Raw genomic sequence first — 22,572 nt, 5'->3', positions numbered from 1 at the left:
CGTATTACAGCAATATGGATAAGAGTACAGGAATGTATCTTTACTTTAGCAGATATTTGGAAAATTGCTCACTGCTACTAATATTCGCGCCTCCCCTTAGACTAGTCGACGCTTCCCCAGGGAGGCGCGCCTCACAATTTGGAAAACGCTGCCGTAGAAGTCAAGAAGCTTGAATAAATTTATATTTTTTTCTAAATAAGTCTAGTCGAATGACCTTGAGCGCAGTTGATTTGCTTTCTTCTGTTGCTGTTGCCATCACGAATGTCTGGCATGCGAGTAAAAGTGAGATTATTTACAAATGAGTAAACACGGGCGTACGCACTGTATACACGCTTCCAGTTAGAATTCAAGGACATCGAGCGTTCAGTTCTCATTCATTTACTACACATTCAAACTTTATGAGACAAAATAAGGAATTGCTATAAGAAGTAACACGATTCTAAGACATAAAAAGTGTACATCTTATGATGTGAAGCGTATGGTAATAGATCAAGAACAACTGATGATTCTTTAAGCGAATAAATTGCATTGAATTGATGTAATAGTTGTTAACATCCGCATGAATTATGCACTAGTTTAGTAGAAGCGATGCGTACGTTAGATGATACGCGGAGATATCCTGCAAGCATCGCGCGTCGAGTTCCGAGAAGGCGCGCGCGACTCCGGCTGGGAAATGTTTTGTTTTTATTCAGCGCTTTTCTAAACGGTGACGTATCCGCCGGAATACCAGACCGTATCATACTCGTCGCGGATATTTCACATGACGTATCCAAGAGCTGTTGATAGGTGGTGGGGTCTAGGGGGATCCCGGGCAGAGACCCGTCGCGTCGCGCGTTCTCTGCCCGCTTGCTCGGCAAGTCCAGTTTTCGAGTTGGAAATCCCCGTGAAATCGCGGATCCTCTCCAATAAAGCGCAGGTCTATGTAGCCACTGTACTTATTACCAGGGAAATGCTGCAAGCACACTCATCCAACTTTCGCGAATCGCTAGAACACTGGAAAACTCGCGCCAAAATGTGTTCAAATAGCAAGTACAGGTGCGGTTGCGTTCAAATGGTCAGGAGCAACGAGCTATTACTCTGTGATGCCGTCTACAACTATTTCAAATCACACGTGAGTTTCGAAAATTCGAATATTACAAAGGATTGAATTAATTGATTTATTTCGAATAAAAATAGGCGAAGATGCAAGGTAGTACGAAGCACCACGATCCAAGCTGCAGTTGCCAAGAATGCGAGGAAAAAGATGTACCTGTACCAGTGATGGAGAGCGAAGCTCTGAACTTGTCAGCGCCGAGCACGAGTCGGGAGAGGAAGCCAGTTAGGCGGAAGGAGTTCAAGTGCAACGACTGTGATAAAACGTTCACCCACAAAGGGGATTACAACAAACACCTGAGGATACATTCCGGGGAGAAGCCGTACACCTGCACCGTTTGCGACAAGAAGTTCGCTCACACCTCCAACCTGACGAGACATTTGAACGTGCACTCGGGCTTGAAGCCCTTCCACTGTGATATTTGCGACAAGAGTTTTGCCAGGAAGGACAAACTGGAGGCGCACAGAAACACCAAGATCTGCTCGAAACGAAGAATCAATTCACCTCAGTGATTTATTTATTATAGAACGCTTAATTTAATAAATTATATTTGTATATATGTGCGTGTGCACATTTGATAGAAAACCATCCCTAAAAGTCGCCGCAAGTCGGAAAGTTCTCAGGCAGAGCTTGGAAATTATCGCCGACCTTCAGAAGCAATCCCATCCCAGCCTCCAGGTGATGCTCCACGTGACAATGTACGAACCAAAATCCTGAAAAAACACACAATTGATCGAACGTCAACGAGAGAACTGATCATCCTGAAAACCTGGGTTGTCTGATATGAATCTCAGGATAATGTAGCCTTTCGCCGGAATCGTGATGACATCTTTCAGCGGAGGATTGTCGAAGTTCCTGTTCAGCAACCCTTCGCTATCCATTTCCTTCACGCTCTCCACGGAAATCGAGTCAAAAGAATCCTGGCCGAGAACCCGGAAACCGTAGCCATGCAAATGGATCGGATGTGAGAGATTGTAATTACTGCTATCGCTGTCAATCAATATGATCTCAACTGTATTATTAAAAGGAATCTACGGGCAAAAACATATGTATTTTCGTTTGATATTAATCAATATATTACCTTCACGACGTGAACGCATTCGCAGATCGTCTCGTTTTTCGGGCAAATGGTTTTATTTTCGTTGTTGCAAAACGCGAAATTGTTTGGTGTTTCTATTAACGCTTTGCTGGGTAATTTCAATGAAATGTTGTTAATAGTCGGTGTCGTCTTGTTTGGGTCAAAGCCGGGACCTCCGTATTCGGCCAACGCGTAATTAAACACGTCAAAGGTCAAGTAATAGCGAAAAGGTGCTGTTGCAGTTAAACGCTCTGGAGGTGGATCCACGGATCTTGTCTGTGGTATCTCGATGCAATCAGGTGACGCCGGAAAGTCATTGATGCAATTCAATATCTGCAATATTTAACTCTTTAATACCAATGTCCAAGTTGTTGCAAACAACCCAAAAAATAAAAATATACCGGTATCTGATCTGTTTGTTCAGTTATTGGTGGAAGCGTGACATCGCCGATATTTGGATTCTCTGCATAGGATAAAACTGCGGCGCCTTCGGTTCCACCACAGTCAATTGACCCATTAAACCTCATCCAGTACAATCCGCCCTCGTCTTGATCAGCATTCAAGACGAAATCGTATCTTTCCGCGACATTGATAACAAATGAACCAACTGCAAAGTGACCTTTAGGAGCACCGGTCGCAAGATTTATGATTGCTTACCAGTAATTGGCTTCAAGTCGAAACCGTCGGAACTGATGATGGTCAAGTTATGTTTGTCGATTTGCACTTGAATTGGGCAAACGCGGTAACCCACGTTGATTATACGAAAACGATATCTGTTACCCTTAAAGATATAATTATCTTAACTCAATTCATTATAAAGAGTTTCAATAAGAACTAATACCTTTACTACGTTAAATCTAGCTGCTGGTATATTGTTATTCGCTTGGTTATAACCGAATTTGTTGACCAGAATAGCGGAAACCTTTGACGGATCAATTATTTCGCCCAATCTGTATTCCATGTAGAAGATCCTGTTTGCGTCGTATACGTACCAATCTTGGACGCTAATAACGTGCTCAGAAAGATCAAAATCGTACAAATCCGCATGGGGATTATCACTTTCAGGTAGTTTAACAATCAAAGGTCCAATGGCCCCGTTAACTCTCTGCGAACCTAAGCAGCAAACACGAAATTGAAATCGTCAATTAGTTGATGCGTGCGTTTTTACCCATGTGCGAATGGTAGAAATGTGTTCCAGCAGGATCGGCTACAAAATCGTAACGGAAAAGGGCGTTCGGTGTGACTGGACATTGCGTGACACCACCAACGCCGTCCATCCAATTCGTATTCCTCTGATGCATCCCGTGCCAATGGACTGAAGTCGCATCGTCGTTGATCTCGTTGTAAAAATCAACAACGATACTGTCCCCGTGACACACTTCTATCATCGGACCGGGCATCATCCTGTTGTAAACGTTGATCAAATTCTGTACGCCATCCGCCACCACGCAATCGGGATTCTGGCAATCCGTCATGTTCTGCTGTGTCGAGCAATTTCCGCATTCCACGCCGTTGGTGAAGATCCATTCAAAGTAAAACTCGTACTCGCAAGTCATCGAAGTCCCATTGCATTCCCTTATACATGGATGCGTCTTGTAATCTGGAAACGAAACGAAAAGATTCGATTCAATCATTAATTAAGTCGAGTCCTTTTACCTGGTCTGTATAAGCATTCAAGTGAGCCGAAAAAGGCGAAGACAATTATTAGGCGACACACGAAAGACTTCATTATTTCGCGATCATTAACTAAAAAGTAAATTTGCTTTAACTTATATACCATTTTATCTACGGGTTAGTTAGTTATTTATTGTTGCAATTAAGGCTTTAATGGAGCGCAGGAAAGTTAATTGAAAACAAAAAGAGAAATACCAAACAATTCCACTTCGCAATATATTTCCATAAATCATATTAATATTTGCTATTGTAAACAATAAAATTACTAAAGAAAAGAAAAATAATAACATTGTACTATCCTAAATAGTTTCCGCACCGTGGGAAATTCAAAGGAGGAATTAAGTTTGGTCCCGTTTGCAGGACGAATCCCATACCGACTTCCATGTGATGCTCCACGTGGCAATGGGTGAGCCAGTAACCTGAAGATGTTATTAATTGTAAAGAAAATTACATGCAGATTTGTTAAAATGTACCTGGATTGTCGGCATAGAATCTGATTATGACGTAGCCTCCATCAGGAATGGAGACAGTGTCCTTTCTCACTGGATTCGTGCAGTTCCTCTTCAATAAACCTCTGTTGTCGAGATCCCTTACTTGCTGGAAGGTGGTATTAGTTCCGAGTCGGTCCTGTCCGATGACCACGAATTCGTAACCGTGCAGATGGAAGGGATGCGACAGATCGAATACGGATCCTTCGTCGACTATTATGAGCTCAACCAGACTGTAAAGTGGTATTTGGACGACGTGCGTGCACTGGCAGATTCTAGGTCCTGCTGCATTGTTGCATCCATTGCAGAAGATCTGCGGCTGATACTCCTGATTCAGTGGAGTGCTTGGAAAGACGAAGGAGATGTTGTTGACTACCGGTGCGGTCAAAACATCATCCATAGGTCCGGCGAATTCCGGGAGGGCGTATCGAATGGTGTCCAAGTTGAAGAAGTATTTGAAGCTGGGTATGCCGCAGTACCTGCTACTACTCACAGCTGATTTGACTTTGGACATGTCCCAGCAATTAGGTACATCGTTCGGCACATTGATGCAATTCATGATCTAAAGTACACTCTGCATGAATAAATTGATCATTGATGGTTTTTGTAAAGTTAAGCACCATTCCAGCATTTGCAGTTGCGTTGGTCGTAGGTTCCGGAAGAATCGCCGGTTCTGGAGCGTTCGGATCAGTGACGTACCGCAGGATAGCCCTTCCTTCCTTGTTTTCGCAATCCATCAAACCCAAGAACCGCATCCAGAAGGTACCCCCGTCCTGATTGGCAGTCACCACGATATCAAACCTTTCTCCATTATTTATATAAAGCGTTTGGACTGGAATCAAGATTGCCAATTAACACGTGTTGTACAGTGCAGAAGTTAACATCTTTACCAGTGTAAGGAGTTGTGTCGTAACCATCTGAACTGATTACTGTCATGTTATGGTTGTCGATGGTAATCTTGATTGGGCAAACCCTGAAACCACCGTTGACGAACCTAAATCTGTACCTCAATCCCTTTAATTGAAAATCAATTTATTTAATGCAAGGAAACAAACTGAACGAATTTATACCCTTTGCACGTTGAATCTGGCTGGTGGTATTGCGTTGTTTTCATCCCAACCGAAACGGTTAACGAGAACTGCGGTAACAACGTTCTCAGGAAACTGCCTCAATCTGTATTCTTCGTAGAACAATACGTCCGGAGACCTTTCGTTGATTTCCAAAAGGACGATGACGTGATCCGAGCTGTCCACATCGTACAAACTTCTTTGCACGTTGTCCTGATTCGGTTCCCGCACAATTAAAGCTCCGTAAGCGCCGTTCACCCTTTGATTACCTTCAAAGCAAATTATGAAATGCACGACCAGTCCAATGTGAGAGTGATAGCTTACCAATGTGAGAGTGATACCAGTGGGTGCCGCTTGGGAATGCCTCAAATCTATACTGGAACACGTTGTTCGGATGCACGGGACACTGAGTAATGAAAGGGACACCGTCCATGTAATTCGTGTATCTCTGGTGCATCCCGTGCCAATGAATCGATGTTGCGACGTCCCCAAGTTCGTTGTGCACTCTTACGATCACCGTATCATATATGCAGACCTCGATCTGAGGTCCCGGCATCATCCTGTTGTAAACCGTGACGAGATGATTGGCACCATCTGCAGGAATGCATCCGTACGAAAAGCAATCTGCGTAATTCATAGTGCAGTTAAAACATTCCGGTGCTCTCGTCATTATATATTCATTATAAAAATCGTATTCGCAAATCATCCTTATGGACCCGGTGCAATCCCTTTTACAAGTATGATTTCTATAATCTGAAATCAAAATTACATTCTACGTACTTCTCAAAAACACAAATAAAGTTCACTTAAATCTACATTATTTCACTTTCATTGATAAATACCTAATCTTGGCTCGAGGCATTCGCAGCTGCTAAAGAGACTTAAAGCCAATAGCAAAAATCCTACCAAATATTCCATGTTCTTGTCTTCTTTCACACTGAAACTGTTAATTCCAAGAAGGAAATCAATGGTATTTATATATAGGTGGAGAATAAGCTTATCAATGTTTTTATTTTAGCAAAATTTCAATATTATTGTAAACATTTTAATTTAGTCTACTGCAATAATTATTTGCAAAAATTTCCAAATATTTAAATATTAATTGTATTTATTTTCGTTCACGATTTCCAAACCATACATTTCAATTCATAAAAATATGTTCATTCTGTCCTATTATTAAATCATTTAGAATAAAAGGAAATCTGATTGTTTTAAATATTTGATTTCTTCGATAATTCATCATAAATAGAAAAATTAAACTATAGTAAAAAAAAAACAATCATTTGTATCCAATGTACTAAATTAATTAACCCGTTAAATTATCGTTATTTTTTCTAATTAACTTTATTTACTTTTAGTGATTAGTTGAGTTTAAAAAAAAATATTGGTTTTGTGAGTGAGTTTATTGCTTGTTTAGTGATTCGAGCAACAACAACAAACGACCACATTTAAACTCAAAAGTGTCAATTAAGATAAACTAAACAATATTAATTGTGAATTTCAAGCCGTAATCAGTAACCTTCGAGTTTAAATGAACTTTAAATATAATTAATTGCCATTCACTAGTTTTTTTTTAGCACTAATTTTACTTCTTACAATGTAAAATACTTATATATTTTTTTTAACAAGAATTCTTGAAATCTATTAATAACTGTTTTATGGAATACTTCTTGAATCATGGCATTTCATTCATCTTCATCACTTTTCTAGTGAATATTTGATGTTAACTTTGTTAAGAAAGTTTTAGAAGTTTTTTTTTTATAATTGAATACTAAAAAATGTTCAAGAAGTGGCGCATCAAAGTCTACCCTCAAAAAGGGAACCTGCCCCCCAGTCACACTGAACAGTAAAATCATCCCGCAGACCGACGATGCCAAATACTTAGGCTTGTTCTTTAATCGCCGACTCACGTGGAAGAAGCACATCGCAGCCAAAAGGAAGCAACTGGGCATCAAGTTCGCGAAACTGTATTGGCTGATCGGCAAAAGATCTCCACTATCCCTCGACAACAAACTGTTAATTTACAAGACAATGTTGAAGCCGGTGTGGACGTATGGCATCCAGCTTTGGGGAATAGCCAGCAATTCCAACATCGAGATCCCGCAACGCTTCCAGTCCAAATGCCTGCGTACCCTGGTGCAGGCCCCTTGTTCGTGATGAACAACACGATACACAACGACCTCCACATGAACACTGTTAAGAGTGAAATCCCCAAGTTCAGTGCCCTTTACCAGAACAGACTGGAAAACCACCCCAACAGTCTCTCGTTATCCCTCCTAGTCAATAGTGACAGCCCCCACAGACTAAAGAGACACCGCACTCTCGACCTCCCCTTTAGAAACTAAAAGTTAGTTTTATTGTTCATTAGAGTTTTTATTTAAAGTTTCATAGTATCGTCAAAATCAATTTTAGTTGGGTTGTTATTGTCATTGAATTATTTTTTTAGTTAAATTTATATTTGTTTATAGGCAAATGGGAAATCGTTCCGCTCCACGCTTGATATTTTGTTTTTCTGTTATTATTTTCTTTTTTGTCCACTGCCCAAACATATTCTACTCATTGCCAAAAATGGCAGGTTGTGAATAAAATAAAGGATACAAAAAAAAATGTTAATTATTAGATCTTTGCTGTATATTTTTGTCAACAGTCGGGAGAAATCTTCAATAATTTCTATAGTACATACAGGGTGTCATAAAAGAAGCATTACCATTTTGTTTTAATGACATTCTTTTTAAATTGAGGTTATAATTTGTACACTAATGCAATAATTGACAAATAGAACATAGCAGCATTAAGTCCATATCATATTCTACAAATAATTAAAAGAAAAATATATCTTCGTACATTTTTTCACTCTAAGAAAGTAAGTTTATTTCATGACAACTTGGAGTAACGCTTCTTTTATGACAAGTGTACATTTAGGTATATTGTTGCAGTTATTACTTTTATCGAACTGATTTATTAGATGTTTACATTATCACAAGTTTTGTGAGATGCTTCACTCAAATTCTTAAGAAATGTATAGTATTTAATAGCTTTTCAATGATTTTTATTTATTTTTATAAAAACAAATTAATGGTTAGTTTTGTATTTAATTACTTATTAGCAAATTATATCACATAGAAACAGGGAAAGGATGTTTTTCTTATATATGAATAATACATATCAATTGTATATATGCATTATGTATTTGTTTATTATAGAATACAAGATAGATCAGTGAAGATTCCGATCTCAATTATTGTAGAATAAAGGTATTGCAATGAATGTAAATAATTAACTTCGAGTAGAATGTACATTTATTATATTTTATTTCAATAATCAAATCAAATGCGTGCAACACATTTAGATTTAGCCGTAGTAGTCACCGCATCGTGGGAAGTCCTGTGGTGGAAATTTAGGGTTTCCGGTCTGCAAAACAAAGCCCATTCCGACCTCCATGTGATGTTCGACGTGGCAATGCGACAACCAGTAACCTGAAGACGTTCATTAAGGTTTGCAATACAGATGAATTAAGGATATTTTACCTGGATTATCAGCGATGAATCTGATTATGACGTAACCGCCGTCCGGAATCGAAACTGTGTCCTTCAAGATTGGACGATCGCAGTTTGTCTGCACAAGATTGTTCTCGACTAAACGTCTAATGTCCCACGTCGAAGTGGACGTTCCGAGCCGGTCCTGGCCTACCACAGCGAATTGGTAACCGTGCAAGTGAATGGGATGGGACAAATCGAAAACGGTTCCTTCATCCACAAGAACCAACTCCACCAAACTGCCGTGAGGTATGGAAACCACGTGCGTGCACTGGCAGATCGGAAGACCTTGGCAGTTCTGTTGGTTCTCGATGTTGCAGAAGTTATTCGGCTGATACTCTTGCACAAGAGGAGTGTGAGGAAATATGAAGGAAATGTTGTTGACGACTGGAGTGGTGATTACATTTTCTTGACCTGGTCCTTCGAATTCAGGAAGGGCATAGTTGTACGTATCGAAGCTAAAGTAGTATCGGAAGTCGGGTCTTCCGCAGAGGCGAGGAGATTGAACGATAGATCTCAGTTGGGTCATATCCAGACAGCCCGGCACTCCACTTGGTGTATTGATGCAGTTCATTACCTACAGAAAAAAATAACAATTAAGAATGCGAAAAAAGAGTGATAACAAATTACCAATCCGTCAGGTGCAGGTTGGGTGGTGGGTAAAGACAATGTTTGTGGCTCCGGAGCATTTTGCACCGTGTCGTAAGTGAGAATAGCGCGACCCTCCTTGTTTTCGCAATCCATCAAACCAAGGAAACGCATCCAAAATCTGTCCCCGTTTTGGTTGGCAGTCACCACAAAGTCGTACCTTTCTCCATTATTGATGTAGAACGTTTGCACTGTAGACACAATTCATTATCAAATGCGTTCATTAAAAATAACAATAATAAAAGATTATGTTACCGGTTACAGGCTGGATATCTTCACCGTCTGAACTGATGATGGTCATATTGTGATTATCAATTTTAACCCTGATAGGGCAAACTCTGTATCCCCCGTGGATAACCCTGAACCGATATCTGAATCCCTAAATAAATAAATAGATACAAGATATTTCGGTTTGTTTTATTTAAATTAAATTATATTTACCTTTCGCACGTGGAACCTGGCTGGAGGAACGCTGTTCGATTCGTTGTAACCGAATCTGTTGACAAGGATTGTAGAAACCATGTTATTATTTATCTGCTTCAATCTGTAATCCTCGTAGAACAGTTCGTCCGGCGAAACGCGGTACATTTCCATCAAGGAGATGACGTGATCGGAACTATCGAAGTCGTACAATTGTCGATGAGGATTGTCGAAGTCCGGTCTTCGCACTATCAGAGGTCCGTAAGCTCCGTTGACCCTTTGATTACCTTTAAACAATAGGAAGTTTAGCGATTTGTAGATGAAAACACTTAAATAAAAGGTTGTTACCAATATGCGAGTGATACCAGTGAGTGCCGCTGGGATTGGCTTTGAATCTGTATCGGAATATGTTGTTGGGTTGAATGGGACATTGCGAAACGAACGGTACTCCGTCCATCCACGGCATCTCCCTCTGGTGCATACCGTGCCAATGGATCGTCGTCGCCACATCAGGCATATCATTGAACAGAGTGACGAGTACAGTGTCTCCCATGCAAACTTCGATCTGTGGTCCGGGCATCATCCTGTTCAAGATGCTCACAAGATGATTTGCACCATCGGCGGGAACGCATTCGGGTCTCCAGCAATCGTTGTAGTTTCCGTTCGGATTTACAGTGCAATTAAAACAATTCGGTTCCATGGTGTAGATCCATTCGAAATGGAATTCGTAGCTGCAAGTCATCACCTGCCCATTGCATTGCCTCTTGCACACATGATTTCTATAGTCTAAACAAAAATATATAGAATTCAAACACATTCATCAATCTAATAACTGAATTATAATAATTACCTGGTCTGACTAGGAAATCGAAGCAGCTGAAGAAGCTGACGAACAACAGCAGATACCCTAAAAGGTGTTTCATTGTTTGAGTAGGTCTGTTAGTCTTCAATGTCGAAATCCGCTCTATATATACACCAATGCACCAGTCGAAGATTCGGGTATCTTATCGACGACGTTTGTGCAAATTTATTGTAAATTGTTAAAATTTATGTTTTGTTGTTTGCATTGTATTTATTAGGCCAAATGACCGGAGCACTAAATTAGCAAACGGCAATAAAGAACTCTTGTATCTAAGTATGACATCCTTAATGACTGATTACGTCTAACTATAATTACCCATGCACCTTTCCCAGAACTAAATAGCAATTATTGTCTATTTTTTTGTTGTATTGTTTTGAACAAATATCGAAAAAGAAATAATTAATATCTTATCACTCATACAGTTTGTCTAAATTAGTTTAATCAAACATAGAATTCAATCCAAATTGTAGCAAAAGTAGTTAATTGTTTATATTTTTCATTTTCATTGTAAATTATTCTTTTTTTATGGTCTTAATTTCAACATAAAACACATATTTATATTAGGTTAAGGTAATTCAGAAACAAATATTAGAAATATTTGTTTCAATAAGATATAAAGCAGCAGAAGTATAAAATAGTTGTCGAATCGTCAGGATTACTCCCGAGTGAGGCGTTTGGAGAAGCCATTATAAACCACTAATAAACTTAGTAAACTAATCCTTCTGCAATCTCAGAGCTAGTGATCTACATCAGCGTTAAGTCTCAGCTACTGTGGCCTTCCAGTTCACAGTCTGAATCTCAATTTGAATTTATTTGGAAGAACTGTTGTTGTGTCCAACCGTTATTATTACAATTATTATTGTTAATATAGTGTCTCTTAGTCGCATAATAAATATATACATCAGCATAAAGGTAGCCTTCATCGAGACCAGCTACTGAAAGAACATCGCTCATATTTTCAACCAGACGCAGAATTGGCAAAATCCGTATAGGAGCAGTCTTATAAAAATTGTGCTTACTCCTCAAACTCCCACCCCTTGCTTAGTTAACTTTATACGTAGAAGTATTTGTAATTAGTCTTAGGAAGAACGCTAAAGAATCAACTACTGGGTGAAGAACCACAATAAAGCAAATTGAAGTAACTTAGGAAGAACGTTAAAAAACAAGAGTATCGTTAAGAAATAGCATTTTAATAATAAACACAAGTAAAAGTCTTGACTACTGGGGAAGAACTACAATAAAGCAAACACTTTGAAGAATATTTTAATAATAAACCAAAGTAAAACTCGTTCAATTTATTATTTACCAAACCTAAGGCTCCACAACAGACAACAGAAGAAGATATCCCACAGTGTCCAGAAAACCATCCCTGGGACACGACACTGTTGTTTACACGCACCAGCGTGATTGAACAAAAATTTAAATTTGAGAATTTCTATTTAAAAACAAAACAAATACTTTCATAATAGTCCATTTATTTCAGTTTATTTCTACTTTAAGAATGATTTCTCTGATTACAAACATAATACACTCACTGTACGGCTTTCACATATAACAGCCTTCTTTAATTATAACACTTTTTCGATTTACGGCTCAAAATATTTCCTTAAACGGCCAAAAAAAAGTGTAAAAAATGTTTATATCAAAATAACAGAAAGAGTCGCCTCTTCGACAAGGAGAAGGTGGAGGTGTTTGCTGACCATCTAACAAACGTGTTCCAACCTTTCCCGGCAGGATTTGCAGGGGAAGAGAAAAAGGAGATTATAGAATTCCTGGGGTCTCCATACCAAAAACTAATTAAAGTTAGTGTTAGTTATTCTTTTATAAGAATTCTGTGGAGTTTGGTCGCTGGATCAATCTCTAATATATATTTTTATATTTTCATTAATTAATCCAGAACTAGAGCTTGTTATTTGTTATTCTTCTTTTATGCTTATAGATAGATGTAAAAGAAAAAATAACAAAAAAAAAATTGATTCCTTGTGTATCTTTTCACTTTACGGCAGTGGTTTCCAAACTTGATGTTACTACGCCTCCCTTAAAAATATTTAATCATTTGGCGCTTCCCCTTCGCCCCTCCATTTCATAAAATGGATAAGAGTTTAGCAATCATTTGGAAAATTGCTCACTGTGACTAATATTCGCGCGTATCCTTACGAGGCGCCTTTCTAGGGCGCGCCTCACAGTTTGGAAAACGCTGTTTTACTGTCAACGAGGTATTAGTATATTTGTATATGAAGTTCACTAATATTTGATAAAAAATAATATTTCTATAGTTATTATTCATACTTACTTTTATACAAACCAATATCATAGTTTTACTACAGAAAACCGCAAATACGACATCCCACAGTGTGTGAGAAGTCAAAGATACGGTCACATAAGGGCTATTGCTCTCTGATGCCTCGCTGCGTGAAATGGGGCAAGAACCACCTCACAGCAGAGTGCAAGAAGTAGAAAATAACAGAAGCAACGTGTGCCCTGTGCAGCGGGAAACACCCTGTCAACTACAAGGGCTCTACCGTGTACAGAGAGATGCAGAGTCGTAAGTTCCCCAGGGTGAGGGAGAAGAAATTGATACCGACAACTAGTGCGTCGTCACAGCCTCAGCCGTCTTAACCCAAAGAGTTTCCACGGATCAAACCAGATTATCATACGCAGATGCGGCCAGAGCAAACCAGAGGAATACACAGCCCAAAAGCGAAGATGAAGATAAGTATGAATTATTTATTAATTAATTGACTATAGAAATATTATTTTATTCAAATATTAGTGATCTTCAAATACAAATATACTAATACTTCGCTTTACGTTGACAGCAAACCAGCGTTTTCCAAACTTTAATTATTATACAAACCAATATCATAGTTTTACTAAAGAATGCCACAGTGTGCAAGATGTCAAGAACCACCTCACCGCGGAGTGCAAGAAGGAGTAAACAACATGTGCCCTGTGCAGCGGGAAACACTCTGCAAACTACAAAGGCTGTACCGTGTACAGGAAGATGCAGAGTCGTAAGTTCCCCAGGGTGAGGGAGAAGAAATTGATGCCACCAACTAGTGCGTCGTCACAGCCTCAGCCGTCTCAACCCAAAGAGTTTCCACGGATCAAACCAAGCTTATCGTACGCTGATGTGGCCAGAACCAGAGCAAACCAGAAGAACACGCAGCCCAACAGCGAAGGTGAAGTCAGTCCAAAACAGGATCCGGTAGTACCGCCGCAGCTAACAATAGTCAAGCTATTGGACAAAATCGACACGCTGTTGAATGTTGTGTTTCCTATAGACTGGAAAACCAACAGTGTTAACACTCCTCCCAAAAGACTTAAAAGACACCCTCGACCTCCCCTTTTCGAACTAAAACAGAAAACATTTTCTTTTACATTGTATAGTCACCGTTATCATAATTCATATTTTTAAGTTATTGTATTGACAAAATTAATTTTTATTTAAGTTGCATTTGTCAGTTAATTTATATGTATTTGAAAGGGAGATCATTCCGCTCACTATTTTCTTTTCTTTTTTTTGTACACTGCCCAAACATATTCTACTCATTGCCAAAAATTGTGAATAAACCTAAGAAGAAAAATAATTAATAATTCCATCAGATTTTAACACATCGAAAATAATGATTACAAAAACCAATTAATTATTACTTTATTACAGTTGAATTAAAAAAAAGGGAAACAAAATAATTAGTACAAAACAATACAGTTATCAGAAACGTTTATTGGAATTACTTGTCACTAGTATCCATTTCACGAAACTCATTAACTCGTATCTATTTAAAAAAAAAAATTATAATTTTCCTTCAATACATCAATAGTTAAATCTCGTTGCGTAATACAAAATAAATTCTGTTTATTGCAACCACACCACAAAGTTATTTGTTTCATTGTTAATTTAAAAATCATAAATATTAATGTTGAAAACAAAACAAAAATTGATAAGTGTTCTGTTTTGTTATTTTTATTTTATATTTACTTTTTTTATCGCAACATAAATAAACAACTTTTCTTTTTTTTGTGTATTTTCGCTTAAACATTCAATAATTATGTAACAATTTGTGTGTTAAAGGTAATAATTATTTGATTCTTTGATATTTAATCGAAAGACGACTACGTTTGCAAAAGTGAAAGTAATGCAATTAGAATCTATGCAATGATGAGTTATTAAGTAATCTTAAGCATAAATATCACAAGCGTCTTGCAATTCTTAAAAAAAAAACCAGAATCGAATTGGATGAAGAAATTGAAGCCGCACGAGGTAAAATCGCCTAAATGTGTATGGTGTAAATAAATATGTGCAATCGCCACTCATTTACTATAATCGCTATTAATTCATGGAAGCGCGCATTATTATTTTAGTTGTTTTTGTTTCGTACGCGAAAACCAATTAAAAACAATATTTACTGTTTACAATTTGCTACAATTCAAGTTAATTATATAATATTTACTACTTGGCAAACAACAACAAGTGTTGAACTATATACTGTTGTTTTTTTTTTATTATTTCAACAGTTAACGCGCTAAAATTAGTATCATTGAAGTTCTAAATTATAATTATATCACATATGCATAATAAATACGGTTATTTACAAATAATAATAATACGTTAAATTGGTTCACAGCAAGAGAGGACGTAGCAAAATTCCTAAAATGATAAGGAACGAGTACGTTTTGTGACCACAGCCGTTCGGTGAAGGCGCAGACGGTTCTAAGCCGTAGTATTCGCCGCATTTGGGGAAGCCGTGTGGAACTGGAGGCATATCTTCATCGTCGCCGAATCTGAAGATCAAAGCCATACCAATCTCCACGTGGAACTCGATGTGACAATGGAAGAGCCAATAACCTGAAGGTACACAATTCAGTTGAACGTAAGGAAACTCTTTGTTTTAACCAAATTAACCTGGATTTGAAGCGTTGAATCTTAAGATCGTGTAACCACCATCCGGTACAGTCACTGTATCTTTGATTGGAGCATCTCCGAGGTTCCTCTTCAGTAAACCTTGAGCATCCAGACGCTTTACCTCGTCTACTGTAACGTTACGTCCTAAACGTTCCATTCCTACAACTCTGAAGGAATGTCCATGGAGATGGAACGGATGGTTGGCGTCGAAGGCGAAGCCCTTATCCACCAAAATCAATTCCACGATCGAGTTTAATTTAACCTGCACAAAAAATGTAACAATTAATTTATAATTAGCAATTAATAACAGTGGTTTTAATCACTTGAATAACATGAGAGCATTGGCAAAACTCCTTTTTGCAATCTTTGTCTGCAACCGTTGATTCGTTGCAAAACAAGTTATCATCGATCAAATCCCTTTGCGAGAGCATCGGGAAAGGTGTTAGCTTCAACGAGATGTGATTCAATTGCGGCGTCAGCAATTTATTCCTGCTATCAGTAACTGAAATGCAAATATCATTCGTCAATTTTCCTCAAGAAATTATTATTTTCTTTTATCACCATTATTGAAACCGTACTCTGGGAATTTATGGAAATGCGGGTTATCGATCTCGTAGAAGTCGTAACCAACGTAATACTGTTCATCGGCGGTTTCCTTCAGGCTCGAATCCCAATCCAAGAGCGAATGAAGTTGAGGAACGCTGATCGAATCGTTACCTTCGGTTCCTTTGTTCAACGAATTCAATTGCTGGAAATATCGCGTGTTAACTTGATGATGGTGGTAGATGTTAGTTTTTACCAAGCCGTCGTTGTGGGAATCCTGGTAGTTGGGAATGGGTCCATCGGGAAAATCGGTTTTCGAAGCTCCTTCGTATTGAAGCACGGCCACCTGATGGGTGCTGGTGAAGCGATCGTCGCAATCCATCAAACCTCTGAACCTAATCCAATACAAGCCTTTCTCCATGTTCGCGTTCAGCACGAAATCGAACCTTTCTCCGGCGTAAGAAACCAACGAATCCACTGGAAAAGAAGCAATCAGTACTTAATTACTACTTGTCTTTTAATGGAAATACCTGTAACAGGTTGAAAATCGTTTCCATCTGAACTGATCATAGTCATAGTGTGATTGTCTATGGACATTTCTACTGGGCAATTCAGGAAGCCGGCGTTTATCAGACGAAAACGATATTTGTAACCCTGCAACAAATATAAGTTAATTATAATTATTTTTAAGACGACAATTGACTAATTACTTTTTCGACGACGAAACGAGCCGTTGGAGCTGATGTTGAAACGTTGCTGAAGTCGTGGATACCTAGCCCATTGACCAGAAGAGTTGTCGGTTTGTTATCGCCTATACTGTGATGGTGAGCTATGAAGACTTTAAGGCCGATGTCCACCGCCCAATCCAGAAGAGAAATCGTGTGCTGCGTTAGATCATAGTCATAAAGTTGTGAATGTGGATCTGCAGCAGCTGGAGTTCGAACTATGAAGGCTCCAAACGCTCCATCACCTCTTTGCATACCTAAAATATTATTCAATCACAACACCTTAGAAGAAAACAATGATTTTGGTTGTATTGAAAGCACTTTTGCAATCAAGGCTTCAAACCATTAAGTTCTATGTTTCTAGACAATCATTCATTCTCCTGCAATTGTTTGTAACGGTGTCGGGTCAACGAATTTGCCGTATTTTGTACATGTTCCATTGCGTTTCACAACGCCCGTATTCACTTTCCAAGTTTCACAACAGTACATAAAACAGAATTGGTCTTAACATTGGATTTCAAGATATGAATCGTATTTTCTTTCTTTTAACAAAGCATCATCATTCCCACGCTAATTTAACCCAAATAAAAAAAATATATATTTAATCCTTTTTAAAATCTAAGTAATAAGTTGAATAATTTACAGCTTTCAATTATTGTCATTTTTATTATATCCAAAACATGTTCACAAAAAACAACAACAACAACGTTCAAAATTGAGTTTATGCTTTTCTCGTGAATCAGGTTATTTATACAACATTTATTACTATTTATATACGAAGATGCTTCAAATAAAACGACAACTTCTTAAGTGTGTTTTTTGTAAACAATAGGATTTTTATGATTCAGTTTCTGAGAACTGGGAACATCTTTAGTCTTTTCGTCAAATCATCGAGTTATAATAACTTTTAATTGAGGTATAGTAGTTTGATTAAGTTAAGTTAGATAAATTGATAGGTTAGGTTGCATTTGGTTAGGTTATATTATATGACAGGTTAGGTTAGATTATGTGATATGTCAGATTACGTTAACTATGGATACAGGTTAGGTTAGGTGTTATGTAAGGTGTTTAGTTACCAGTATGCGAGTGCCAGAAATGTGTTCCTCCGTTGACGGCAGTGAAATTGTATCTGAAGATACTTCCAGGTTGTATGGGACACTGAGTGACGTAAGGTACACCGTCCATGTAAGGTGTCCCTCGTTGATGATGTCCATGCCAATGGATGGTCGTGGTCTCAGCCATCAACCTATTCTCCACGTCAACAATGATGTTGTCACCAACGCAAACCTAAACCCAAGATATCAGAAATGTAACAACGTTTCTTCAATCAATCGAAACTAATTACTTCTATCGTAGGTCCAGGCATCTTCCGATTGATGACAAGAACGGTACGCATTGTGCCATCTCCGATGATGCAGTCCGGCTTGTAGCAATCCTCCAAAACATCGGGACAAGAGAAACAAGCTTTACTGAGCGTCTGATACCACTCGACGATGAAATGGTACCGACAAACCATCGGCCTGTCCTCGTGTCCGCAGATCCTTGAACACGGATGCTGATTGTTCAAAGGGAAGTACTCAATATCAGTCTCGTTAAGCTCTGCAAATAACGCAAGAATGATTACGCAACGCGAATAAAAAGAATCGCAAAACACTTAATCGCCGTCCTTAATATATATAAATAGTTGAATGGAAGTGGTGTTTAACGTTGCTGATGGTCAAATTACAATGTTAACATCGTTGCTTCCTGCGTGAGAAGCACAATCATCCTTTTAAATTGCAAAGACCTCAACCAATTTACATTAAAATTATATAAAAATAAATAAGTAAATAACGAGCTACAACAAACCTGCGAATGGTACATCCAACAGCGGACTCTGGCAGAGGACTTTCATGCCCAAATTGAGGAGAAGGAATTGAAGAACCCAAGCCTCCATCATCTGCAATTGAAATGGCAAACATCTTTATGTTTTTTTGCATAACGAGCAATCAATGAATGGAAAAAGCGAAGCAATTGAACTTGACCGCAAATTATGCGAACGCTCTGAGGAATCCCCCAAGACGCGCGTAACCGTTGCCCTTCATTAGAACTTGCGAGCCTATTAACAAGAATCGGGATTTCCCCTTGCGACTTTCGATTTCGTCACCTATTTGCTGCTACAAATGATTGTAAAGAAACCTTCGAGTTTCGTTACAGTAGTCGCATCATGCTTAATAGCTAATCAATTGCGTAATTAACTGCGGTTTGCACTAACGTCAAGTGATTGCCATCACAATCAAATGTGTATATGTACATCAGTCTCGAGGCAAACAAAACAAAAATGATTTCATCAATTACTATAAAATTATTTTATGCTAAACTCCTAACAAAAACACACACACACACAAAGTGTTTAATTCTTCTGAGGAGAATCGAGAATAATCGAATAACACTTATTTCAAAGAATCGCCAAACAGGATTATAATTAATCAACGTTTTCATTGCGAACATACATTTTTCATCGCCGTTCCTTTCCCAAACATACATAAAACAACAACACTTAAATTTATGCAATACATACGTGAAACTAAAAATTCTTATACAACTTTGCTAAATGTTTGTCATCTTGTTTATATTATATAAATATTTTTGTTGATTTGCTCGAAAATGAAATAGTATAATTTTTGTTTTTTTTTTGTTTATGCAAACTATTCGAAAGTTGGTTTAACACATATTTTTTTTTTATTATTAATATCGATTATGCATTAACAATTATATAAATGGTAGGATTTATTACGAAAACATGTTTATTTTGATGTAGGAAATAATACAATTATCATTTTCCTCGCCGATTCGTGTTCCAGCAATGTAATTTAAAAAATAAATATATGTTAATAGTCTGAGATTTGTGTAAAATTTTTGCGAATAACAACTAGAACTAAATGCGCTGATAAGCTCAACAAGTTCACTACTTGTCTCTATGATTGTGTTATTTTTTCCTGCAAGACCAAACAATTTCATTTGTATATACAATTATCACTAATTTTGTAACAATTTTGTAGTCGTTAATTCATACACATTAATCAATTGGCTTTGCTGCGATTATTCTAGCAATTACTGTTGTATAAGGTGGGAAGACCTCGATTTATAGCCTTCTTGTGTCGTAACATATGCGTACATATGTGTATGTGAACATACTGGACGTAAATGTTATTGTTGAACAAACTCTCTTGTATTTGAATATTAATTTAATTGCGTTCCGCGATTCAAAGATTATCATTAACTTCGGTAAATATCAATATTTAATATAAAACAAAATTAAGAAATAATTGTGAAATTATCTGCATTTTTTTTTAATAGTTTGACTCGAAAACGAACGAATAGTCGTTTTGTTATCACCCCTTCAAGTACTATCATTATCAAGCTTTGTTTAACTACAAAATAAAGAATTCTCATTACAATTTATGAAAAAAATAAACATACAAACTTAATCCATTAATGATTTTGTGATTAAGTGGATTTCATTAATAACTCAATTAAATTAAAATTTCAATAAATTTCACTTTTTTTAAACAATTGTGGATATATTTATGTAAATATATTCAAAATCTATTGGGAACACAGTTTACGTAAATCGGCTAAAGTAAACGAAATTTATCAAATTCGCAAAATAATTAAGTGTTCGTACATCAAAGTTTGTTTATCTCAATTAAATCATAATCAAATATAATAATCATGTAATTGTCTACTATTTAATAACTGCAAATGTTTGCTTAGATTAATTTCACAAATGTCATGTGAATAATTCATTAATTTGTGTATATTTTATATAACTTTTTTTTAATCGAATTGATTGTTAATTACGGATGTTTTTTTTTCTTTTATAAAAAAAAATACACGAATTTGGGTCAAGTATGGCAATTAAAGAGATATATTGAAGTAATAATAACTAAAAATAAAGTAAAAAATTAGAAATAATTACAAAAAAATATGACCTTACTTATTTTGTTTTTTAAACTCGCAGTATTTGTCGCAGCTAATTAACTGTCGTACATTTGGAAGTGATCGAAAGCGGGAACTGAACAATAGCTCAAAACTTATCTAGAGTAATCAACGAAAGATTTTTTAATTGTTGTATAAGTGGCGAATAATATTCAGATAAGATAAAAAAAAAATTAAACTAATTTCGTATAGAAATTAGATGGTGACATACCTTGAATGAAGTATAAAAAAACACAAACAAACACACACACTTACACAAAAACTGTTGCTTTCCCTCCAAAGCGTGTTATCAACTAAAATAACTTTCTAGCATTATTTGAATTTGCTATCGAGCTCGAGTTCTAGCCAGCCGGTTCAAACAGAGTTAATGAGTTGGAGCGAAGATAGGTATTACTACTACCAGCACGTAGCAAAATCGTTTTTCCAGCTCCGAGATTCGATGGGTAGGGATGGGCATGGATAATCCGGAACATGGTTGGAATAACTACAGATACAGAGAGAGAGAGATGAGTCTCCGCGAAAATACGTAAACGCACATCATCAACTCGTTTGATGTGGTGCACATTTCGGCATCCTCTGCGATAAGGAAAATCATCTACAATTTTTTTTTTGTGTGTGCACCTGAAAAGCACGTAACTTGAACGGCGAAAACGTGATCCTGCACGAAAATTATAATTTCAAGAGATAAAGCGGCAGCATGTTTGCATTATTTACGGCGCCTTACGTCATTTTGGGTCGCATTAAGTGTGGTCGTTTTCGTTTATCCGCGATTAATTAGTGAAATTTCACTTTACTTGAATGTTTCTTTCTTTGGTAAAACGTGTGGGTTGTTATGTAATTTAGAAGATTTCGAAACGTCTTCTTGCTTTTAGATTGTTTGTTGTTGTTGTATCGACTAGATGTTACTACCTGCGAAAGATTCTCTTTCATTGTATTCTGTTAATGGATTTGCATTGTCAGATTATCGTGGCATTATACGCAAATTATTAACAATGACAATTAGTAACAGCTGCATTTTCGGCAGAGTGAGCTCAAAGGTCGAAATCCAATTCATGTTTTACTATCAGTGCCGGAACTTTTTCATTTTCATCATCTGTTATCATTTTTTATTCTGAAAATCTGCAATTTTTGTTGAGAAATAATTAACCAGTATAGATTTTCATCACAATGATGATGATCATCATTAGAAACATTCTTTATAGTCATTGTCTTCGAACTCTTCTCTATTTCTCGATGTATTTGTTCAGTTTTAAAAAGTTTTGTTAATTTTAGTACTTTAGCTCATTCTATTTTCATCAAATATATATTGTATTTTTGTATAGATCTATATCAAAATGATGATGATCATCATTAGAGACATTCTTTGTTCTCATTGTCTTCAAAATCTTCTTCATTTCACAATGTATTTGTTCTGTTTCAAAAAGTTTGTTAATTTTAGTACTTTAGCTCATTTTATCTTATGCTAAATATATTGTATTTTTGTATAGATCTTCATTACAATGATGATGATCATCATTAGAGACATTCTTTGTTCTCATTGTCTTCGAACTC

The 22,572-nt window shown here is 37.1% G+C and overlaps 5 protein-coding genes across 8 annotated transcripts; 1 reads left to right on the top strand and 4 right to left on the bottom strand.

Moving 5' to 3' along the window:
- The first annotated feature begins 755 nt into the window (after nt 1–755).
- LOC108558329 (zinc finger protein 658B-like) lies at nt 756–1,652 on the top strand. Its single transcript, XM_017915211.1, has 2 exons — nt 756–1,111; nt 1,177–1,652. Exons 1-2 carry the CDS (start codon nt 761–763, stop codon nt 1,603–1,605), a joined length of 780 nt encoding a protein of 259 aa, XP_017770700.1. The 5' UTR covers nt 756–760; the 3' UTR covers nt 1,606–1,652.
- On the bottom strand, nt 1,597–3,901 carry LOC108558328 (laccase-like). Its single transcript, XM_017915210.1, has 8 exons — nt 3,828–3,901; nt 3,340–3,771; nt 3,013–3,284; nt 2,829–2,952; nt 2,573–2,778; nt 2,175–2,504; nt 1,863–2,124; nt 1,597–1,806 (listed from the first exon to the last, which is right to left on the bottom strand). The coding sequence occupies exons 1-8, from the start codon at nt 3,898–3,900 to the stop codon at nt 1,685–1,687; spliced, it is 1,821 nt and encodes a 606-aa protein (XP_017770699.1). The 5' UTR covers nt 3,901; the 3' UTR covers nt 1,597–1,684.
- A 238-nt stretch (nt 3,902–4,139) lies between these two features.
- On the bottom strand, nt 4,140–6,037 carry LOC108558327 (laccase-1-like). The gene is made up of 6 exons (XM_017915209.1): nt 5,725–6,037; nt 5,404–5,669; nt 5,224–5,347; nt 4,954–5,165; nt 4,319–4,895; nt 4,140–4,264 (listed from the first exon to the last, which is right to left on the bottom strand). The coding sequence occupies exons 1-6, from the start codon at nt 6,035–6,037 to the stop codon at nt 4,140–4,142; spliced, it is 1,617 nt and encodes a 538-aa protein (XP_017770698.1).
- Nucleotides 6,038–8,681: 2,644 nt separating this feature from the next.
- On the bottom strand, nt 8,682–10,956 carry LOC108558330 (laccase-like). The gene is made up of 7 exons (XM_017915212.1): nt 10,855–10,956; nt 10,353–10,790; nt 10,026–10,291; nt 9,840–9,963; nt 9,567–9,775; nt 8,928–9,513; nt 8,682–8,876 (listed from the first exon to the last, which is right to left on the bottom strand). Exons 1-7 carry the CDS (start codon nt 10,925–10,927, stop codon nt 8,752–8,754), a joined length of 1,821 nt encoding a protein of 606 aa, XP_017770701.1. The 5' UTR covers nt 10,928–10,956; the 3' UTR covers nt 8,682–8,751.
- Nucleotides 10,957–14,895: 3,939 nt separating this feature from the next.
- On the bottom strand, nt 14,896–21,757 carry LOC108558331 (laccase-2-like). 4 transcript variants are annotated; one of them, XM_017915217.1, is made up of 11 exons: nt 21,020–21,135; nt 18,889–18,979; nt 18,386–18,639; nt 18,117–18,327; nt 17,026–17,297; nt 16,846–16,969; nt 16,572–16,792; nt 16,334–16,520; nt 16,096–16,274; nt 15,773–16,034; nt 14,896–15,715 (listed from the first exon to the last, which is right to left on the bottom strand). In XM_017915217.1, exons 2-11 carry the CDS (start codon nt 18,977–18,979, stop codon nt 15,489–15,491), a joined length of 2,028 nt encoding a protein of 675 aa, XP_017770706.1. In that variant the 5' UTR covers nt 21,020–21,135; the 3' UTR covers nt 14,896–15,488. The 4 variants fall into 4 exon arrangements, with proteins under 4 accessions (XP_017770706.1, XP_017770703.1, XP_017770705.1 ...); XM_017915214.1 differs by lacking the exon at nt 21,020–21,135 and adding an exon at nt 21,233–21,757 and having other exon boundaries at nt 16,334–16,792; XM_017915216.1 differs by having other exon boundaries at nt 16,334–16,792; nt 21,015–21,139.
- Between the last annotated feature and the right edge of the window lie 815 nt (nt 21,758–22,572).

The sequence above is a fragment of the Nicrophorus vespilloides genome, unplaced genomic scaffold, assembly GCF_001412225.1.
Source record: "Nicrophorus vespilloides isolate i.1.1-1 unplaced genomic scaffold, Nicve_v1.0, whole genome shotgun sequence".
NCBI lineage: Eukaryota > Metazoa > Arthropoda > Insecta > Coleoptera > Silphidae > Nicrophorus > Nicrophorus vespilloides.
This window is presented reverse-complemented; position numbering and strand designations above follow the sequence as displayed.